The sequence below is a fragment of the Micropterus salmoides genome, unplaced genomic scaffold (assembly GCF_014851395.1).
Source record: "Micropterus salmoides isolate LMB-PRFRI ecotype aquatic unplaced genomic scaffold, ASM1485139v1 Ms_hic_scaffold_15, whole genome shotgun sequence".
Lineage (NCBI taxonomy): Eukaryota > Metazoa > Chordata > Actinopteri > Centrarchiformes > Centrarchidae > Micropterus > Micropterus salmoides.
In genome coordinates, this window is record NW_024040596.1 from 15570804 (window position 1) to 15594750 (window position 23947).

The 23947-nt window shown below is 40.7% G+C and overlaps 1 protein-coding gene across 9 annotated transcripts in view; it reads right to left on the reverse strand.

The window, feature by feature from the left end:
- Positions 1 to 23947, reverse strand: part of zmp:0000001200 (dedicator of cytokinesis protein 9) — an 86996-nt gene that overhangs the window by 60116 nt on the left and 2933 nt on the right. For 2 of the 9 annotated variants that reach the window (XM_038720569.1, XM_038720563.1), the window contains exon 1: positions 3600 to 3869. The exons of 3 other annotated variants lie outside the window; for them this stretch is intronic. In XM_038720569.1, coding sequence (XP_038576497.1) covers positions 3600 to 3770 — 171 coding nt within the window. In that variant the 5' untranslated portion in view covers positions 3771 to 3869. Of the gene's footprint in view, positions 1 to 3599; positions 3873 to 23947 lie in introns of those variants that run through there. 4 more of the 9 variants (XM_038720568.1, XM_038720564.1, XM_038720566.1 and 1 more) reach the window with 4 other exon arrangements.

Here is a 23947-nt window from a genome sequence, read left to right on the forward strand (position 1 = left end):
TCTGATAAAACTAAATTCAGCACTTCTGTTACAGCATTACTGTTGGCCTCAAACATTTCATAGAAGTAAAGGAAGGAAACTGAATCATTGTAAAAGCAAAGAATGACGGTACGTGAATACTGAAAGGTATTCTTGATAGCTTTCTTGAGAACAAGTACGAAACATGACATTATTGAATTACAACTGCATTCACATCGCATTATATCAAACCAGTTACTTTTATTTCTGTAGGCAGATCACCTCTTGAGGAGAATTAGATGAGAGTTTCCATGAGGAAGGAAAAGGCAGAGCTGTTGTAATCAGTAAGTGAAATAACAGAGCAGTTGGCTGTTTAATTACTGTATGCCTGTAGAGTACAGATCAGCTTCCCATAGACAGTTTTATCTGTGAGTGTGTGGCTGGCTTTTAAGTCCATCTTCTCTATTTTAAATTACCGGAAATGATGACCTGCTGCAATCAGAAGGTATTAAAAGGGCAAAAATAACGTTTTATGTATTTGTATAACCAGGCCTAATGGATTAGGAAGGTGCAAATAGTGATGACAAACATCACATAGGCCTATACAAAGGGGACTGTGTGTGCTGCTGCTCAATTTTAGACATAACAATCAGTAAAAGTTATCAGATGAGTCAAAAATTAGCTGTCAGCTACAATGCTTTACCTATTCTTACAGTTAAACAATAAAAGTGGAGTTAAAGTGTATCTTTACAGTACATACTGGCGCTGTTGTTTTAAGAAGAAAGTTAGCTTCAGGTTAGTAGAAAGCAGGAAAGGCTGGTGCTCAGTGTGCTTAACATAATTAGTGTGAAACCGCTCAATGAACAACATCTCGTCTTGTGCAGTATATGTCACCAACTGTGTCAGTGCTGTAATGCTAACCAACATTCTTGCTTGGTTGCTACTAGCTTGTTAACTTATCTATGTTTCACACACAAATGTATTTCACCTGATGTGTTTAATTCCAACAACTCCAGGTCCTTTCATCACATCATCTACAAATGTAATTATTTGATGTTAAATTAAGTAACAGCTTCAGGCTTCAGAGAAAAAGATGCCACATGCCACATACATGACTTTTGGGTTTGTGGTCTTTGTAATTATGTATTTTCGTTTTTACAAAGTTTTTAATTACGTCTTATATTTCAGTAGTTTTACGACAAACTGTGACTGTCTTGACTTGAAAAATTATCTTTTAAATTGACAAACATTATATGTGATTTTCAGGGTACAATTAAACAAGATCAAAATATTAGGTCCCATGATGGTCCACCAGAAGGGAGAGACTTATGGCCCTTCACTTGCCGCACAAGCTCGCCAAGCGGTGCGCTGTGCTTTGCTCGATACACCAACAAACCGCTGTGGTGTGGCGCAAGCCATTGAAAATAATGGTTTTCATAGCGCAGCGGTGCCGTCGCCGCGGTCTGTCTGAAAGGCCTACTAGGCTCTCTATGGCATCACATTTTGTCATAGCCATTTTTGGCTCATAACGATTTTGTGTCTGTGTTGTGCTGTGCAGTCCACAATCTGGGATTTTGTTGTAGAGTGGGGTATGCAAAGACACCCTCCTGCACAGCTAAATTATTTTCTTCTTGTGTCACTTGTGTCCTTTTTACTCTCTTTTCTTCTCCTCCTCTTTCCCCTGCCCTTTTGCCCTTTTGAAAACCTTTGAAAACCAGTCTCTACCCATGGGGACCTAAATTTTGTCCATACGGTCCCCATTTCATTCAGGTTAAAGTCCCCAACGGGATATAAAACCATGAAACATGCACACACACCCTAGAAAAACTAAAACGAACTGTTGTAACAATAAAGCATTTTAGCTAATGCCAACAAAGTTAGCTAAACCAATGCTCATGGCAAAAATGCTAATGTAGTTGAAAATTAAAATATATGTATATCAGTATATGACTTAATTTATTTAGGCAACTAATTAGAGGTTAGGGAAAATGCTTTATATTTAAGTTTAAATTTATTATTTAACAACCTGTTTTATTTATTGATACATTCTGTGTATGTTTTTGTTGTTTTTTTGTCTTTTGTCAGTTTTAAAGCTCCATATAGGAAACCACATCCTCTGCACACATTTAACTATTGATTTAAGACAACTAAATGCTGACAGAGGATTAATTGACTGCGTCTGGATAATAAGACCATCCCTGAGCCAAGAGAAGCAACCATGCCCTTGACCTAATTCCCTGCTCTCAGCCGGGACCACTGTCACTCAGCTCTCTGCTGTGAATCTGATGAAGCAGCGACGGGAAGGAGACATCACACATACATAGACACACACAGTAGTGCGTAAACACAAACAAGAAGAGCAAGACAAGCTGGTACGGAGCAGCAGAAGCTCTGCCAAGCCCGCCGGTTCACAGATGAAGAGCGGTGATTGATTTCCAGCAGACACAGAGCTCACTGTCCCTCCTCAACCCCCTCACCCACATCCCACAGAGACTTTAACCCATGCAGCGCTTAGTGAGAGGCAAGATCCAGCCCTCCTATTGCCCTACATTTTAAACTGTTAACACTCATTGGGCACTCACATATTCACAAGGCTGAAATGAGGATGATGCTGCTAATTGTTGCTGTAGTTGCATCTTAAATCTGTCAAATAAAAAGGCACTAGTACCAATGTCAGCAAAATGAAACTACGCCAGAAGGTGTTTCATTGATGGGGAAAAGGTTGCACTTATTGAACCTGCACATATAGTACATATTCTAATATTACCATCCGAATCATTTATCATATTCATGTACTGCATTTTGTAGACTTATTAGAAGAAATCAGGGAGGGAATACAGCATAAATAATTTGTAAACATGTCAAAGTAAATGGCCCACTTAGAAGCAGTTTTACAGTATAATGTGTATGTTTTAGACATTTAAAAGGCAACAGTCCATACACAGCATGTACTACAGCTAGTGCTGAAACAATTTGTCCAGTGAACGATGAATCATACAGAAAATGAATCAACAACAATTTGGAAGATTTATTTATCAAACTAAAATGCAAAACATTTATTGGTTCCAGCTTCTCAAATGTGATGGTTTGTTTTATATAATTTGCCATTAGATAATAATTAATCTCATCACTACTTTATGGTACAGCGTGCATTATGAGATGGCTGATGACTACTGACTACTTTGGGCTGAAACAATTAGCCTATTAATTGATTAGAGGACAGACAGGAAACTAATTGTCAACAATTTTGATTACAGAGTAATTTATCAAGGCGAAAGTGCTAAACATTTACTGCTTTTCTGCATCTCAAAACATTATGAGGATTAGCTGCTTTTTCATGTTTTGTATTAAATAAAACTAAACATGTTTGGGTTTTGGACTGATGGTCGGACAAAACAAGATATTTAAAGATGTTACCTTGGGCTCTGGGTACTTTTGATGGACATTTGTAAACAATTTTCTGATGTGAGACAAAACAATTATTATGTAAACAACAGATTAATTTATAATGAAAATAATAGCTAATTACAGCCCTAATATATATATAAATATAGATGTATATAGTTTTGTCAATTTAAATGTAATGTACAGCACAATACTATACATTTTGTGTCAGCACACACACACACACACACACACACCTTAAGTACTCTCGGTGTTGGCAATGCACGCGACTCTCTCCGACTCAGCGCTCGCTCAGCTTCAGATGGCCCAATGGGCTCAGCTGCTCCCTTACAGATGTAGCCACTACAGTTCCTCTCTAAGACAGTTCGCAGCCCATCAAACACAACCGTGCTGGTGGTGCACCCCATTCCTCTAGATCCAAACAGGCATCAGTCAGGAGAGCCTGCCAGTGACCCAGTTTCCTTGATCATCCCTTGTTCCTCTCTGGTCCATGATCTAACTCTGACCCGCAAATCCACAGCTTCTGACCTGGTGAGAAAGTGCTGGCATCCAGGCAAAAGAATCCAGAGGGAGAGCCAAGGAGGATGGCTGGAGAATGAATTTATGCACACACAGAGTCAGAGTCAGTCTCACTGTAATTCCTGGCTGCCCCAGTCTGTGCTTGTAGGAATACCTCAGTCAGCAGACGAGATACAGTGAGTGAGTGAGTGAGTGAGCGAGATAGAGCAGAGAACGAGGGATTGTTGGGGGGGGGTGAAGGATGCTGTGTGAGCTCTGCTGCAGTTTCAACCGTTGCTGAGCTTCGTGGCAGTGCAAGCTTGTATGTGAATCTGTCTCACTTAACAAGTCACTTGCTAGTTCTCCTCTCAGCCACTATTGTGCATTTTCAAATTTGTTCCCATTTTCATTCTTTTCATTTCCACATTTGCATACTGTAGATTTGACTGAGTTAATCCCTTTAATTTCCACTCCACAAAATGAGACTCCTTTTGGGAGCCAGATGAATAATTGTGAAATAAATGGGTTACACTAAATACAGTCATATATCCAGAGGGGGAGCCTGATTCCATGGTCAGGCAAACAGCAATATGGCTGAATGCTTATTTAGTTCAGCTGAGAAAGCAATGGCAGAACAAGTGGATGACTCATATTGAATGGATAGCATATAAAATGCTGCAGTCAGCAGCCTATGTTGCAATAAAAATACAATATAGAAAAGTCTATTAAATACTTCATAAAAACAATAATCCAAAAAGGCCTCACATATTTGCGAAATTAAAATTAAATTGAGTGGAAAACCAAATGACCTGACTCGAGCCTCAGAGAAATCTCAGAGAAACCTCTGTTTACAAAACATACCAAGGACATGGGAGGATTTGAACCTTTTAAGTCAAGACATCAAATAGGGAGTTTCTTTTTTCAGTGAAAGATTAGCTGCTTCTTGATCAAAAGCTGGCCATTCTGCCAAGTACACAGATATACTGGGAGTGGAACGACAAAATTTGATCATACATAGACTTTTACAATGCCAGAGAATGGTTCATCTGCTAGCATTGATTAAAATGTCTCAGGACTGCAATCAGGAAGACAAACAATAAAAGCAGGAAAGCAGTAAATAAGTTGTAAAGAGCGGCAAAAACCAGCTGGAAATATCACTTTCCTGCATCTACAGTCTGTCTTTCTGCAGGTTATGCAAAGACACTCACTTTCAGCTATAACATAGTCCATAGTACAAAACCCAACATATCAACCTGTGGGTTTCAACAAGACAATTTCAAAAACCTACACAGATAGACACATGCTGTCTACCTACGTATGTTTCACCTGATTATGAGGAAAAGGACGAAGACAAGGAAACAGGACAGCGTTGGTTTATTTATCTCTGTCTTTTCCCTTCCTGCAGCTGCAAGTTGCACACTCAAAGACCCCTGAAGACCTCAGTGGGAATTGTCAAAAAATGTCCTACTTGTCACAGTGGCACGCACATGTACGTAGCTACTGAAATACATCCCACTGGCAGCAGCTATGCTAACCTCTATTACACTTAATTCTGTAACAAAAGCATGCCGGCATCTATCTGGAAACTTCCTTTTTAAGTTACATCCAAGGTGCTGACACACATGCATGTATGCAGGCACACCCGTACAAACGCATTAACACAAACATGCACATCTGGAGAAAGTGCTCCCTTACATCATGATGGTCCAATCAGCCGCAAATGCTTGCACGCATTCCAGCTTGCTGTTGTGTTAATATTTCAGTAGTGCTTGACACACTGAACTACATTCGAGTGTACAATGAAGATGAGCAGCGGGGGGAAAGCAGCTGAGCCCATAGACGGGGGGAACCAGCAAGAGCAAGAGAAAGGAAGAGAGAGACTGGGGGAGGGAGACACAAGACTTTGATTATGGCCATTGATCTGTTGCAACACACATCTCCTCTTTGGTTTATCCCTTTTCACACAACTCCGGATCCAGTCTCCATCCGCCCATCTCTGCTAAGAGGGATTTTAGGCTTACTTTATAGAATAACAAGAAGCAATCTTGTATAAAACTGGTAAAACTGCAAAGTCATAAATCCCCTTTTTGATGCGAATAACTTGAACTTCTTTTTTCGACATTGAGTGCAGATTACACTTTTGCCACAAGGCTGTGTGAGCCCAAATGTGTACATTACACTTCGATGTTTATAGACATAAAAAAATAATAATAATCAATTCACTAGTGATACTGTCACAGTTTTCTCAAGTAGAAAATATCCTTTCCTTAGACAGAAATTCATGAAGTCCAGTGAAGTGGTTACCAACTTAAATAGGAGCATGAAAAAATGCACCATGATGCACAACTACAAGCAGACATTGTGTCACAGCTGGTAATCATAAATCTTTTGCCCTGAGGACACAGATACTTTTTTGCATGTAAGGACATGTCTGCAACAATGCAATGAGGCTCTGACAGTAATGCCGTTAGGGGATGGGATTTCCTAAACCTGGAAAAAATGACGACGATAATTCAAGCTTGGAGCACATCAGGTATCAGGTTGTTGTTGTTTTAGTATTTTTCCTTTATTTGATATATACAGAAGAGACACAGACAGAAAACAGTTAAGGGGGGGAGGGGGGGGGCTGATATCAAGCATATATAGCTGACAAATACAACAATACAAAACATCCTGAGATAAAGATGATTTTTCTTGACAACCACCGAAAAAATAAGCACCCTGAGGCCAATTTGTGATTCATGACTCCGGCTAAAAATACTATTGTTAAAGGAATGCCCATGAGGAGCTATAGCTTGTTATTTGAATTGTAAGGTGCTGTCTCATCTAATCACATGGTGTGGCTGTGACTAAAAAACTGAAATTATGCAGTGGCAGCGGCAGCTCTTCACCACTCCAAAATGTTTAATCAGGAAGCGTCCTGTTGGATAAGCCTTGCATTAACAATCAAGTCATGGGTTTGAATCCAGCCCCGTTGCTCCCATATTTCCTGTTACTCTCCATGGAAAACTATCCAGTGAAAAAAGTCCACCGTGCCAGCAGTTTGATTTGATGCAACCCAACGTTTGCTTGTTTACTGTTTTCTGCAACAGGCTTAGAGTATACCCTACTGGTGATTAATTATTAAGGTCAGACAGAGCATTGCTGAGTCATGAGGTGTTTCGTGAGTTTCTTTCTACTGCCCTTACCAGGCAACACTGTCTGCAACAAGCCTCTTCACAACAAATGCTACCAGGAAATCTTTCCTTTACCTTAGAAACAGTTTCACATGTCCAGTTGACTGTGACACACATAGTGCCTCAGTATAATCAACATATTATAGTATATATTACAGCCTGACCTGGAGCACATTCCAGTGCTCCTGCTAAGCTCAAGTACATCTGTAGTGTGTATGTCTGAAACTGACAAATTAAGCGGTACTGTAGCCTTGAGCAGTACACAGTTGGACTGTGTCAGCCATGGCTAAATCTTGAGTTGGAGCTCCAGGCAAGGCAACAGTGAGACTAGTAGGGGGGTTCAAAATGTGCTGAGGCGCAACGTGGGTCTATCTGTGAACGTTCAAGTGTGAACATCCTCTGTGGGATGTGGAAGCTCTGCTGCACAGCTCTGCTCAAATCTGTAGCAGCTGCAGAGGAGATAAGCTCTGGTCTGAAACACTGCTGGGTGTGTGGAGCTGTATGGATTACTGCTGCTGTTGTTACAGCAAGCCATGACTTTATGCAGTGGGACACACTTCCTGGCATAGTGTTAAGCATGACCCCCCAACGATATATTTTATAATTTACATCTTCAAATAAAACACTCACGAAAGCCGTAACATGCAAGTGGTGACATTTTCAAATGTCGTGTTTTGTCCTAGCAACTGTCCAAAAATCAAAGATTCATTTCACAATTCTATAAAATGGAATAAAAATAAATGGAGAAAAGCAGCACATGATCACATTGGAGAGGCTGGAACCAGAGAATATTTGGCATTTTTGCTTGATAAATTACCTAAAAGATCATCCTTTATCAAAATAGATATAAATAAAATAAAAATAATAAAAAAATTTCATCATTTGGTTTAGAAAACAAGGGCGGTGCGGTGGTGCAATGGTTAGCACTGTTGCCTCACAGCAAGAAGGTCGAAGGTTCAAACCCTGGTTGCCCCGGCCTTTCTGTGTGGAGTTTGCATGTTATTCCCATGTCCGTGTGGGTTCTCTCCAGGTGCTCTGGCTTCCTCCACCATCCAAAGACATGCAGGTGTCTCTAAAATTGTCCTGTACTTGTATTTCAAAAAGGTGTGAATGGTTGTTTGTCTATGTGTGGCCTTGCAATGGACTGGTGACCTGTCCAGGGTGTACCCCGCCTTTCACCCAATGTCAGCTGGGATAGGCTCCAGGCCCCCTACGACCCTGTACGCAGGATGAGCGGTTGATGATGGATGGTTTAGAAAACAGTATGTTTCTCTTCCAATATTCAGTATTTTGTGAAATTCTGCTCTCTATTCCACTAACGTGTCAGCATAAATTTGACCATGAGTTTTCTGGCTGACAGTATGTTTAGAAAGAATAGTAGGGATGTCCGTTGGCATGGTTTTATTTCAGAAATCTCTTAACCCCTTTCAGACATGCACCTCTTAATCTGCCAAGGGAAATTAAACAACTGTTTCTCTTCTTCACCTGGAGTCACTGGCCACAATCACAACACCCACAGTAACCCCAAATAACACCACTTGTACTAATACATCCAATTTCAAGCTGTTAGCAGCAAGTGGTGGGTGGGGCCAAATTAACAACATCAAAGCCAGCACATGTGGACAGAGAAGGGTCAAGTTGAGTTTGCCCTTTCACACCAAGGAGTGGACAATCCTACACACAGCAAAGACAGAAATGTCCCTGCATGGCTTCAAGGAGTAGAGGGGAGTTGAGGAGGAGTTGGCATCTCATCTGAGGAGCCTCTCTAGGATGAAGGTAAAGTCCGCAGCTGGCCATGTTTCCATGCCCAGAGTCTGCTGTTGGGGCTAGGTGGGGAAAAGTGTGTGTGTTTTTCCAGAAAAAGGCCACAATGTGGTGGACCATGGTGACATCACCTACATATCCAGCATTGCAGGGCAGATAAAACAGGCTGGCTCCCAGCTGGAACTCTCCAGGGACTCCAAAAAGGAAGTGGCTGTTTCCTGCTGATGTGTGTGTGTGTAAACCCTGTCATAACAATGCTGCCTCTCACTGCCCACTGTCCTTCAAATTCAGTCAAAAATCCTGAACACTACAGAGCTTTGTGTATATGTTGTCAGAGTAATGCTGACCTCTACAACACAAGTGGAAGAAGTCATTTTTCACTGAATGAGCACAAAACCAGGAGCGCTATTAACCCTTGAGAGGTTTTTTGAAAATGTTGAGAATGCTGCTTAGAGTTAAAATCTGATTTAGTTTCTCAAGCATACGCTTGAGAGAAAAATTATTTGGGTACAGTTACACATGTGGGTGGGCTACAAAGATAGGCCTGGGATTTCAATAAGCCAAATGCTTCACATTTTAGATGCTGAGTTTACATTACAACCTCAATTTTTCACCACGGACAACAGAGCAGACTGAATAGGCTGATGTGTCTTCATGTAACTACTACACTTGAGTCTTTCTTTGACCTGGAGTTGACACCAGGTCTGCAGTCTCTCCTGAAATGGTACAAACCAAATCCAACAGGGGCCACATCCTCTTCCTTTTACTTGGTATTTTGGGATGGTTTATTTATCCCAGGAGATGAAAATTACCCATTTGCCTGAGGGGTACCGCTTCCTTTTCTTTGTTGTGGGGCCACCAGGCACAGAATAAGTATATGTTGCACGAAGGACACAGGCACAAATTTAAAGTATGAACACACACACACACACACACACACACACACACACACACACACACACACACACACACACGCCATGCACTCTGTGTTCCTAAGTGGCATGCAGCTCTTTAGGATCTGCAGTGAGGTTGCTGCAGTGGGTTCAGTTATCATTAATAGATATTCGTAATCAAGCAATGCCTCTCCGCAGCCTCCTCTGCAACACCAGCAGAGATGGTCTAAAGCAGTGCCAAGCCCCAAAGGCCCGCAGTCACCCTCTTACCCCTGCCAACTGGCTTCACTAAACACAACACAGAGCAATCTCGTAGAAAAAAAACATGACTTGCTTACTCAAGCTATCAGTGCCTCACAAAACTGATTAAATTGTATATTTAATTCTCTTGTAAATAAAATGCAGTTGCCGTGACTTCAAGTTTGGTTTTCTAAGGAAAGTGAACAATACACTGCTGCACAGCACACAAGTAAACAGCCACAGGGGAGCATTAAAGATAAAAACAATTAAGAGAAATACATTTATTATCGCATTTCTGCGGATGGTAGAAAGTATATTGTCTTCCGTTCACCCACATGTGTGCACACACATACACCCGCATACACACACACAGTACTAAGAGGCTCTCTTCAGAGGTAAAACGGTACAAATACAACAGTGTATGAATGCCGTTACTGCCACCTACAGTCGCAGGATAATACTACACTGACACACTGTATTAACAGCATTTACTCATCTAAACAATATTTTCATGAAAAAAGATATATCATTGAATGATAGCAAAACTAACAACAAAAAGTATGATTATGGGTTATTTATGCAAAGTGACAAAACTCTTTCACTGAAGACAGGTCAGGTCCTTTCTTCAGTGACTCCACTGCGACTGTGAGATATTATACTCTATAGAAACAGAAGGCAACACTTTCCTCCCAGCACTCAGAGTGACTATTGGTATAACGCAGCCATTGTTTGTCACATGCGTATCATTTCCAGAAGCTCAGTGTGATCATTCCAAACACTAGAGTTGCTTTACAGGAAGAACGTGACTGTATACAAACTATAAGGGAAGAGAGTTACAAGAACCCTGCTAAGTATTTTCATAGCTTACTCAAATTACAAACACAGGCAGAACGGCTTCCTCCCAAGGCCAACACAGGCTTAGTGATAACACTGTGATGCTAAAACTTGAAAAACCTGTAACTATTTTTGTTGATGCTTATTCAGTGCATAGCAGCAAACCAAAATATCCAGGTGTCATGTTTTGCACCAAGTAAAACCTGAACCCGATGACAAGCTGTAATCACTTATTGTTCTGTGTGATTTGGTCTAAACAACCCTCAACAGGTCAGTGGCACAGGGCGTGAAGGACAATTTTGGAGGGAGTGCTGTCATCATGGTCAGGCTCTGACATGAAGCATGGAAGCTGAAAGCTGAGAGATCCTGAAACAAGCCCACACTGGCCTGAGGGGGAAACAGCTACAATTTAGTAGCCAAGTGCAGGTCCAACATTGTTTTAACGGCTGTAACTAAACCGCTCAATTACAACACTCAGTGTATTTTCTCCGTACACTTGCATAGATCAGTCTGTGTGGTAATGAAACCTTTCCTGCAGTAACACTACTGATTTTATCACTGAGGTTACTTCATAAAGTTGACATTATTTAGGCGTAAAAGCAGACTCAAAATTCTGTGTCAAAAAAGTAACTAATTTATAGGTGAAGGATTTTTTATGACAGCATACTTTATTCAGAGCATGTTCATGCATCACCGATATGGTAAGTGATAAGTTCTCATCTGTCATTAACAGCTAGATTGGACATTAAGTTTGGCTTTTTAATAAATCAGTGTTAATTATTAATCCAGGTGCATTACTTTCTGTTTGGAGCAGCTAAAAGATAACAACCTCAAACAGTCTTAGAAAACAGATAGAACATCCCATGAGGTACTCAAATATCCCACAGCGAATACAGTTCGCAGTTAGGATGAGCAGATTAAATGACAGCTCCGTCGCTTTCACCAGCAGTGGAGTGCGTAGAGGGTGTCAGGTGAGGGAAGAAAGTAAGAATAGTAGGAAGTTAGGCAATTGGGGGGGGTCAGTCTGAGCAGTAATGAGGCTGGAGATTAGTCTTCATAGCCTCTAAACTACAAAACACCATGAGACAGGATTTAATGTGAAAGTGCAACAGGATGAGACATAAGAAGAGCACAACTAAACAGACAAGAGAGGTAATTAAAGCAGGGGAACAAATGTAAAAGGTAATGCATATATAATTTAATACATATCAATTCCAGACTACCCACACATTTTTTTTCTGGTTTGGTAGTTACTTGAAGACGCCATGTGGCAGGGAGATGGGGTAGGGATAATGTGGGTGGTAGTAGTTTGGGAACCTTTAAGGATTAGCTAATCTCAGTTGGCTCTTTGTTTGTAATCAGTGGAAATCCTCTTGAGCCTGCTTCAGTGAGCGCTGCTGACAATCAAGGGAAACAGAGGATGGAGGAGGAGATGAACGCATGTCCGTGCACCTGCACCACTAAAGTGGCAGTGGATTTAAATGTAACTCTGTACGCCACAGCTCCCCGGGGAGGCCATCCATGATGGCGACTGCACAAAGGGCAAAGAACTTATTTGCATTGTGCAGCTACAGGGAAATATTTTGCAATCCAAACTGCATCAATCTTAGATGCAAAGTTGGACAACATGACAAGATATATATATATATAGTAAGACCATGTGCATTTTGCCATTCCAGTACACTCTGGTAACTCTCCCTGTATCTCTGGGTGACTTAGACCATTGCCAGCAATGCTTAAAATTAAAAATAGACATTCCTGTCTTGTTATTTTATCCATATCCTGCTTATCCATATATTATCTTCCATTAATATCAATATTGCAATACAAAATGACATACACAAAATAAAGGAATTTATCAATCACACAAATCACAAAGTTTAAAATGAATTTGCATGTGTATACTACTGTGTAGCTTTACATGCACACATTATGGGAATTTGATTGTCCACAATACAAAGTGGCAATAAACTGGCACTGCATTTACACAGAAATCAGCATGATTTTATTTGTCATTATTATGAAAAGAAATCTGTGGTAATCAGTGCTTTATCAAGCATGTGGTAATTCTTGAATGCCTAATACACATGGTCTTTGAAATGGGTTACACAATCCAAGAATGGCCTACTGCCTTCTTCCTGTTGCAGCTACATTTTGTTGGTACTGCCTTAGCTAACAAAGCTGTGCCCCGACACCCCTCTCTCAGAAACCCCCACCCTTCCTGACAGAGGAAACGTGTTATAGGATACATCCCTGTTATAGAATAGCTTGACTGGGACAGTCAATAATGAACTGCATATTTTGTCTCATGCCCTGTCTTTATGTGGAATAAATAGGCCACTTTTAACATTAGGAACAGCAGAGCCGCCTCTGTCCCTCATACAGTAACATATAAAGTGCAGCAGAACTCTCTCATAACCCAAAGAAATCTCATTATTTTCTGTTGCTTCCGTCTCTGTTGTTGGCATTTTGTGAGATTTAACCTGCCTCACGGATCAGGTTAATACCACAATTAGCAGTGTTGCTGCTATAGCAACTAAGATGGATTTGACATTTTTGCAAGACTCAGAAAGAGTCAGTCAAGAAACGGGAAAAAAAAGTATATAGCTATCATACATCAAGTCAAAAACAGTTTAAAACATTTGTTTGCTCTCTAGTCATGTAAGACTTGCAACTGAAATGTTCAGGAGACAACGTAAAAGGAATTCCAAATTAAAGCACTTAATGGCAAAAAACACAGTTCTGTCATATTCATAGAAGATTCAAGATCCACAGAAGTTATCTTGGCTAATCAGATGGGCTTAGCAAATTCAACACACTGCTCGGTGAGTGGGGGATGGTGTCATTGTCCTTTAAAGAGAGTGGAGAGACTGAAAGGAGATTAAGTCAAGTCAGGGATACTAAGCTGTTTTTTTCTGTACAGCGGTGTGCACAGTTAAGAACAGGGTTGTAATGCTGCATCTTTATAATGCTCAACAACACACGAGGCCGGATGTCAACAACGCACAGGGTCCAGGATCACTTTGTTCGCGCCTCCATCACAAACAAGTGTGATTAAGAGCAGGCCTTTAAGCGCACAGCCACACTGCTGCTCCTCCATAAACACCACACAGTGTTTTTATCCATCCAGACAAGGGACACTGTTACTGCATAGTGCACACTCAGTACAATCATGCCTCCTTATGCTCCCTATGGGCCCTGAAAAACAAACAGGGGGCAGACAAAAACAAAGCCTCAAGGAGAGCTCCGTCTCTACTGTAAGCACACGCTTTGACAGAAAAACCAAACACTGATTACTACGGCGTAAGACTTTTATTAATGTCTTCAAGCTACTGTACATTTATTCTCTGTCTCATTTTTCTGAATGTCAGCTAATATAACTGACGGAGGATTTTTTTTTTTTTAAATAAAGGGCCCAAATCTCAGTGAATTTGTCACAGAACTCATTTGTTTATTGTGGGCAGAAAGAGCACAATGGACTTGTTTCAGCTTTCAAAGAAAAAGAAAAAACTGCTGAGCTTTTGATGTAAATGTTTCTTGAATGGGCAACTACAGCAGCTCATCAAGATTCCTTCTACATCAGACAGCTTGTCTAAACTTTGTATGGTAAGTTCTTTGCATAGCACATAATGTCTCAACCAGTGCTACAGTACATTTACTCAAGTACTGTACTTATGTACAATTATGAGGTACTTCTACTTTACTTGAGTAATTCCATTTTATGCCAGTGTATGCTTTTACTAATACATTTCAGAGGTAAATATTCAAAGCGTATAATGAGCTTATAAAATATAATGCATTGCTAAAGATTAAACCAGTTGGCTCAGGTGTTCCACCAAATAGAGACTTCAGAATCAGAATCAGAAGGAGCTTTGTTGCCAAGTAGTGTTTTACACATACAAGGAATTTGTTTTGCTGAGAAGGTGCTACACGTAGACAAACAAGTTGACATAAATAAATGTAGAAATATATAAATATGGAATAAACAAATGCAAGTTATATACAATGGAAGAGAATATTACATAAATATCTAAATTTACAAAATATAAAAATATAGAACAACAACAATTAACAATTACATTTATTCATTTAGCTGACACTTTCTTCCAAAGCAACTTACAATAATCATTTACGTCAGAGATGCAATGTGCCAAGTTTGTGCATGATATGAAATTAAGTAATAAAGAAGTAAATTTAGACATGTGGAGACATTTGCATTATTTGAAAGGGGGAGTGTCAGTGGGGGACCTGGCCTTGTTAATGAGGCTAGCTGCAGACGGGAAGAAGGTGTTTTTGTGGCGAGAGGTTTTGGTCCTGATTGACCGCAGCCTCTTGCCTGAGGGGAGAGTCTGAAACAGTTTGTGTCCAGGGTGGGAGGGGTCAGCTACAATAACAATACAGGGATGATGGTGTTGAAAGCAGAGCTGAAATCCACAAACAGGATCCTGGTGTAGATTCCTGGGGAGTCCAGGTGCTGGAGGGTGAAGTGATGGGCCATGTGTACTGCATCATCTACAGACCTGTTGGTTCTGTAGGCGAACTGCAGGGGGTCCAGGAGTGGGTTTGTGATTGATTTAAGGTGGGACAACACAAAGGGATGGATGCGGAGACAGAGTCCGGCCCAGCTACTTTGCGGGGTTTCTGCCTAGTAGTCTTTAGAGGTGAAGGGGTGGAGCTGGCCAGCTCTGAGGAGGGGGAGGAGGAGATCGTGGACTGGGGCTGAAGCTGAGCGGAGGAGTCACAGGGATGGTGTCCGATTGACTCTCAAAGCGGCAGTAGAACTGGTACAGCTCATTTGCCAGAAGACAGTCGTTGATAGAGTGGGAGGCTTTGGTTTGTAGTTTGTGATCTGTCTGAACCCCCTCCAGGCAGAAGTGGCATCTTTTGCAGAGCACTGGTGTTATAGTCTCTCTGAGTACAGCTACGTTTAGTCATTCCCCTCTTTATTTAAATAACAGTTTCAGGTCCAAAAAGGTAAAATTATCTAATATTTTGCAGTAAAAGCAAAGATAAAAAAAAAAAGAAAACTCAAAACAAATTTGTATGTTGCACAATATATCCTCCCCACTGGACTGAACTACCTAACTGTACATAAAGTAGTTAAAACTACCTCCACCATGATCAATTACAACAATAAAATTCACGTCATGCATTAATTAACAACAATCCAGAAATGCAATATATGATAATGCAGCAACCACATGGGGAATGCATTATTCTGCAAATACATCTACGTACTTAGTTTTGGTTCACTTTGCTGAGAATAATCTAGATTTACTTAAGTTAGTTTTTGAATGAAAGAGTATTTTTACATTTCTGTATTGTTACTTTTTCTTAAGTAAAGATCTGAGTACCACTGGTTTTCACTAAAAACTGGATGCATTTTTCACCATATCAGAAGTCTGTCTAATCTGTCTTTCTAAGTTTACATAAAAATCCAAAGGTGAGATACAAACCCTGCCTCAAACCCACCCTGTTCTGGGCCCGCCTCCTGTGGGTTGTGCCCCTCCCCCTCTCTGGTATACAGTGTGTCAGAGTGGGGAATGCCAGCTATGCAGCTGGCCTGGTGAAAAGTCATTAGAGTTTATCCCCTCTGGCTGTGGCAGGTCCCATCCACACACTGCACAGCGTGCAAAGCAATGAGAATGAGCGCTGAGAACTGCAGAGATTTTAGACTTTAATTAAGCGAACAGCATGCTCTGTGGGAATGAGGGAAACATCATAGGGAAGGGTTAACTTCACATTGAGAAGCATCTAACTTTTATCTATTTACCTACATAATGATGCATTTACCCGCCTCTGCTTTGGTGCTTTAGGTGGATTCAAATAAGTGCCCTAAACTTTCAGGGAAATCCCAAATGAATAATAACAACATCAGTAGTAACTTTCACTTTCATCTCTGCAGTCTGATAATAACAGTCGCACAGGGCATGAATTTTAAGTAGATCTCCAAACCACCACATTGAAAAACACATCTAATATTTGCCTCCCCTCTGTTTCAAGTAAGACTTGAATTGTAAATGTTCCAACATACAAGTATTCTCTATTAGCTCTAAATGTCGATCCAGGAAACAGCTTTTGTGTTGGCTAATTGTGCGCTAATCCAACCCTTTGTGTTACATAACAGCCACTGATCCTGGCGTGTTCTGCGAAGTGAGTGTGAATTGGAGGTCAGTCACCACAACGGGGCAATGTCACAGAGGCCAGAGGCAAAGACGTGGTGTTAAAAGCAGATTAACCTACTGAGAATGGACTATTCACTTGACACTAAATCCTGGGAATCACATCAATAACACAGAAGAGTGAGTGATATAAAACAAACAGGTGCATAAAGAACACACACAGTTAAGTGTTCTGTTATAATTAGCCATATTCTAATGTTGCTATGCTGGGTGACTCACACACAAGCCAAGTATTTCAAATCTAACAGGAATCTAAAGACATGCCTGTGGCTCTGTGAGGCTATAGCTACTAAAGCACAGTGGTGCTTTGAGCTAAATACTAACATCATGCTCATGCATGTGCAGTATCTTAGTTTAGCGTGTAAGCATGCTAATATTTGCTAAATAGCATTAAACACAAACTATCACTACTTTTGCAGGTACTTGGTCATAAACCAAAGTATGAGACAAATACAAAGTTTGACCTGATGCACTACATTATAAGGTATGGGTTCACTAAACAATTCATGAGGGCGCCATGAATGTCAATTGTTTCAAAAGGTTTTTGAGACATGTCACTAAAAACCACATCAACCTCAGGGTGGGGCAAGAGAAAACGTAAGGGGATCACAAAAGTCTTTAGGATTAATCCTCTATGGACTATTAAATTTAATAACAATGCTAGTAGTTTTTGAGATTTTTCAGTCTGGACACAAAGTAGTAGACTGACTGACCCACAGATTGACAATGTCATCCATAGAGCATGTTGCCTGCATGGCTAAAAATAACACAAGTTTAGTTCAATGTACTGGAGTTTAGCATACATCAAAGAAGTCAACTTCACAATCAAGTACATGAGTGAACTGGAAGTTCAGAAGAGAGGGCAAATCCTGTAATTGGCAGTGATCCAAAATGCCATCCATTGAGTGGAAAAAATAATGATATGGTTAAGAGTGTTGGCATACAGCGTACTCTCCAATCTCTTCTGTCATGGTAACAGCCGTGTTCCCACAATTACAAGTTAATGGTCAGTTGCAGTGAAAGATGGGAGGGAAACGTTACTTTTATAGACAAATCAAGGAGGCTCGGAGAGTAAATACACCTCACAAAAAACACAGAAGGACTTGAAAGGAAATGTGCTAGTCATTTGTCTGCTCTCTCTAGACATTTCTATGTCAGCCAACATGGGTGTGTTGCTCATTCTCCAGTCAGGAGTGTTGTAGTGCTTTTCAGGGCTTAGTCCCATGATCTTAATCTGTAGGCCGGTGCACGTGTGCAGAGCCACGATTTTGCCTTTGAAGTATTAGGCATTGACCATTTTCACTCGTTGGCTAATACTCTGGATGGCCTCTTGCAAAAGTAATGAATCAGTGGTGGCAGGCAGAGCAGTATCCACCTACACTTAATATATTTCTCTCATTCACTTGCTCATGTGTGGGCTGGGCCATGTAAAGACCCGTTTGTAATGGTACAATTCAAATGACTGTTAGTAGCTGCTTGGGGCTAATTGAGAGTCCACTATGCAGACCTGCACTACCTCGCAAGGCTCAAATGTACAGGAGGCTATTATAAATGTGGTAAAGTACTAGTGTCATTAAAATAAACTCTCTGAAGTTTAAAGGTTGTTCTCAAAATAAGATATTTGTATGATTTAACCTACCCAACCACTATAAACAATACTAACAGGGCTTTCACACATAAGAACAAAGCCATTATTTCCAATTAGGGCTGGGCAATATGGCCAAAAATTTTATCACGCTAAAAAATTTCATACCATTCGATATCAATAATTACCACGATAAATGTCAAATGATTATTTCTATCAAGTTAAAAGGCTGATTTTTGCTTTTTGAAGAAATAAGATGGTTAGTTGTGGTTTTAAACTGTTCTTTATGGTCAGAACATGACAAACACTGCTAACCAAAGAGTGGATGACATTAAAATATCTGAGGAAGAACATTAAAAACAATTAAGATCTTTTTTTTAATTATATGCTTGAGTAAAATTAAGTAAAATCTTTTTTCAGTCCTCTTTTCCTCAACAAAATACATTTCTTAATAGAAAAAAAGTGCTAATTTGTTGACATGTTCAACATTTATTGATGATATATTGAACCTTTGTTATATTATTATTGAGGAAAATTATATTGCGATAATTATCATTATTGATTTATTGCCCAGCCCTAGTGGAGAGAGCGACTACGCACTCTTGGGAGGCTGCACAAACCACAGCCATGCAGGCCAAAAAGTCAGCCAAAAATTCAACCAAATTGAACATTGACCTTGAATGCACCGCCGCCCCCAAAACTCAATATGAACACTGTAATTGTTTACATAGTCCACATTTATTCCAATGGAGCACTGTAGTTAGCTGCTTTATATATAGCATCTGTAAACATTAACTGAACAAACTATTCCTGATAAAATTCTCACTTCATCATGACATAATTCTCAAAAAATGCTGATGTTTAGCAGGTGTAATGTTCACCATCTTAGTTTAGCATAGTGCTAACATTTGTTAATTGGCAAAGGACAAAGTACAAGCATGGCTGACGGGATCATCATTAGTTGGTGGTAGGTATTGCACAAACTGAAATTTTGACCTGATGCAGATAGATGAAGTGTTAAAGGATCAACACAGTCATTACAATGCATCCCGAGGGGAACATGAATGTCTGTACCAAACTCCTAATAGCAATCCAAGCAACAGTTGTTGAGATAGTTCACTCTGGACCAGAGTGGTGAACCAAATTCAAATGAGCTTTATTGGCATGAATGTATAGCAACAATATTGCCAACTGACAGACCAACTAACACTGCCATCAACAGAGCCGCAGTGCTAACACGACTAAAACCTGGAGCACATAAAGACTCCTTCTCAGCTGTATTTTACATTCTGCATGAAGATACCCGAGATATGCTTTGCAGTCTTTTGTCCAGCATGTTAACTGCAATCTCTATTCCATTCATTCAAATCCAGCTCTTTATTAGATCATAGACAACGATGCCAGAGTTGTTATCAGTTTACAGAGGAAGGCAAATTGGATTAACCACATAATAATCACAGAGGAAAAAGAAGGCTACAGGAATTGTGACTCAGTACATCCTCCACAGCTGCACTTACTGTAGGTGTGTGCCCTGCTGACTCAAAAATAGCAACCTTAATGGCCTTGAGGATGGAGGCAAAGCAACAGACTACTTGATTGCTAAGCTGTTGATGATAATGTGCTGCAGTCATGGCTGGATGGCAGGATGTATGCCTAAACAGTGAGACATGAGAGGAAGTTTGATTCAGATTGATGTGCTGTAAATGTATGAATGAGGGACTTCGACTGTTACAAAGCAGCGGTGGAGGCTTCCATAACAGCGACCACCCAGCAGCGCTATTCTTCCACACTAGTCTCCATTTGGATGGATACAAAAGTGCGAAAACCAAACAAACTGTCAGAGCCGCAGAGGTAGCATTCCAGCCTTCAAAACAAACTTCACCTCAGCAACAAGCCGTGACTGGAAAAAGGTTCAAAAAAACTAACTGCAGGGTAGAAATACCCTCATCATTGCCTTATGAATTATGATAATGGAGTCCTGTTGGATAAGAGGAATGTATATGCTCTGAGGAGGTGGCTATAAAACAAGTCCCGGAGTGCCATGCCCTTGCTAACAGGACACCACAGGCCAGCCTCTTCAGCAGGCTGCCTCTCTGTTATGGTAACCTCTTCGGCGCTCCAAAACAGCTCTGCTCTATCAGGCTGAACACTCAGACAGAGTGGGCGGTTAAACAGCGAGCCCTGCCTAAAACTTCTGGTCAGCCCAAATACAGCCACAGGAAACCTGTTCTATCTAGGAAAAGACAGACCTCTGCTCTCCCACAAGAAGATGAAGGACAGGAAGTCATGGGCACTTCCTGTTCAGGCAGGCAGGATGGAAAGATTTAGGAGATTTAGCTCATGGTGGTAATGATCTTTCTTATGTTTTAAGAAAAAATTTAAATGTACAACAACTCCAAAGTTCATCTATACTGCTACCCGAGCACAGCTGCATCTGTGTAAATGCCAATATAAAATGAGACAATTACGTAACCACATGAAATCGGTACACAGACCTGGATCCCCGGGTGCAACTACTGCACCAAAAATCAATGGATTGCAGATCACATTGCATGCAGATTTTTGACGAGAGAAAATGTAGTTAAATACTTCCTCATTTCCCACATTGAGCCAGGAAATTGTTAAATAATCTTGTGATGTGAACACAAAACCAAATCTTGGACCTTGGCTCAAAATTCATATTTAACACTTATTTTGACATGTGGTTCAAATACACCCTGGCACACTGAGAGGTTTGTAAAAAACAATGGTTGACAATCAGCTGTCAGAGATAAGCCAAGTTCAATTCAAGCCATGATATTTAATCAGTTTTCTTTTGCACTGGAACAAAGTCTGTCTGCCTGGCCATTGGATCATTTTAATTGGCTTTGGTGCTGCTGTATTTAGGACTAACTAGGGTCGTCGGGGCTGGATGAAGGAAATCCTTTCAGTTTTTGCTCTATATTATCTCGACCTTCATGAGATTGAGGGATTCTCTCAAGCTTCCCACTATAACTGCAAGAGCCCGGAGTGGCAAATAAATGTGGTTTGGATTATAACCACAACTGCTAAAAGCCTTGCCCAAACCCATGCAGACAAAATTTATAGTGAGTTTGATAGGTGTGTTTTATTTCTCACCATTCCTTGAAGCCTTCGCTCCACAAGCCACGCATCACTGCTTATATTTGGGTCTTGTGGAGTTTAAATGTTTTTATTCCAGTTACTGTAAATTGCCTTTACACACTCAGAGCATTAACTTTGTTTAGCGACAACAGTGCATGATTTCTTCACTATACAACAGCTGACAGGTGGTAAAGCAGAGGACCTTGTTTGCTTCTCCTTCTCATGTCATGTGTCTTTAGATGCCAAGAGGGGACTGTAGCCAAGTCACCCCATCCACCTGTTAAATAGTTTACCTGTCAGTAACACAATTCAACAACACCACAAACTGCAGCCTCCAAAATCAACACTTCTCTAAAACATTATACACCTTCATAAATTATAACAAACATTATAACCTTTGTGAAGGTGGGATTTACAGCAGAACCGTTGAATTAGACTGCATTAGGAATATTAGCGTGAAACAAGCGTGACAAAATCCATGGAGGGCTGTTGGCTGTTACGCAACATCGTCATGACTTTATTATTTAATGTCATGAACTGTGAGGTAGTGCAGGGCTCTATGGTTTATACATATAGGCGACACACTGAGGTGTTGGAAAGTTTGATGTGGTTAGTGGAATTTGTAAGAAATGGTTTTAAAGTTTTGGGCTTGTCTAATCCACACCATATGAAAGAGAGAAAGAGGGAGAGAGACATTTAATGGGTACATTGGTTACTAGAGGAGCCTCATGTATTATTGACCCATTCCGAAAACTCATCTGCTCTCCCATCTCCACCCCCCTGGGCTTGTTCTTGTACCGTTTACCATCACAGTAACAAAGGCAGCTTATGCACCCTTTTAGTCTGATACCATCAGGCCTTATAGTGACAGATAGACCGACAGAGGAATACTGAGGGAGGTCAAGCTGCTTACGCCTCACACAACACTGACAGCCGATGTAATCTTCTGACTGGCTCGGCCCTGCAGTGTATGTGACAACCATCAGCGTCTGCTCCAAACACACGAGACGCAGCAGAGATGTTGCTTTTTTTCCCTCGCAGTTTGGTAGACCTTGGATAAATGATTTGTGATCAAACTGTCTCATTTTACTCCCTCGCCTAATCTCAGTTCTACAAGGTGAATCTACTAAGCACATATTTGTTTAGCGTCATGACCAACAAATCCGGCTTTGCTACAAGAGAGGACATGACTAACTCTGCAAACGATCACAGCAAGGACATGTTCTGTCAAAACTAGAAGTTGTAAAAGTCCCTGATGCACTTCCTGAACAATACACACCCACCTGAGGTATTCCTGGGATTTGAACATCTTGGGAAATTTTACTCAACAGAGCAGTTGTGGATTTGATCAAGAGGGCTGATGAAAGCAGAGAGAGAGAGAGAGAGTTATATTTTATCACGTGAAGCTGAAGGAGAGGCCACACTTTGTGCAGTGACCTCACCAAATATAACACTGACTGCATCATATATGCATTACAGCAGGAGCTCATTACTGCAGATGTTTGATTTGGGCAAACACAGGTTGTAAAATATAGCTTGTCACGTGATGCAGGAAGAAGTGGCACAAGTCACAAGAGGGCATAGAGACTGTAAGAGAATGGAAGTAGGGCAATTATCTGCATACAGGGAGGATGAATGGCCTTTGCTTGCTGATGTAGATGAAGAGGTTTAATTGGGCAAATCCACAAAACAGGAGATGTTGACCACCTGCCAAAACAGATTAAAAAGCATCAAATATGTCCATTGGCCATTTTGATAAAGACAAAGACCCTCAAGAGGTGCAGAGAAGCTTGTCAAAGCAATTTAGCTTGCAAATGGGCCCTTTTCCACAATGTTTAATGCCTAACAACAAGGCTAAGCAGTAACATGTGTGCTCTGTGGATAGTTGTCAATATGTTTATGTGTAAACCTCTGGTTGCACAGTGAGTCAGTGTGTGCGCGTGTGTGTGTGTGCTTGTCATGGGCGGCTAATGGCATCACTCCTACATAATGACACCCATCTGGCATACAGTTCCCTTGGGTCAGGCACAAAGCAGGAACACTGCGGATCTGAGTATATCACCGTTAGGTGGCAGGCAGTTTGGGCTATTGATTACAATTACACAACTGCCCCCAAGCTGCTTCATACACTGTATACACTAACTAAACATTTCCAACTGCCATTGATTTGTTACATACCCATCAGTGGATACATTAATGACATTAAGATGCTCTTGATTAAAAAAAACCAAAAAAACAAACTCTTTAAACACTCAACATTTTGTGTTCTAATTCCACACAAAGCAAAGTTGGAAAGGCAGGAACCTGTTT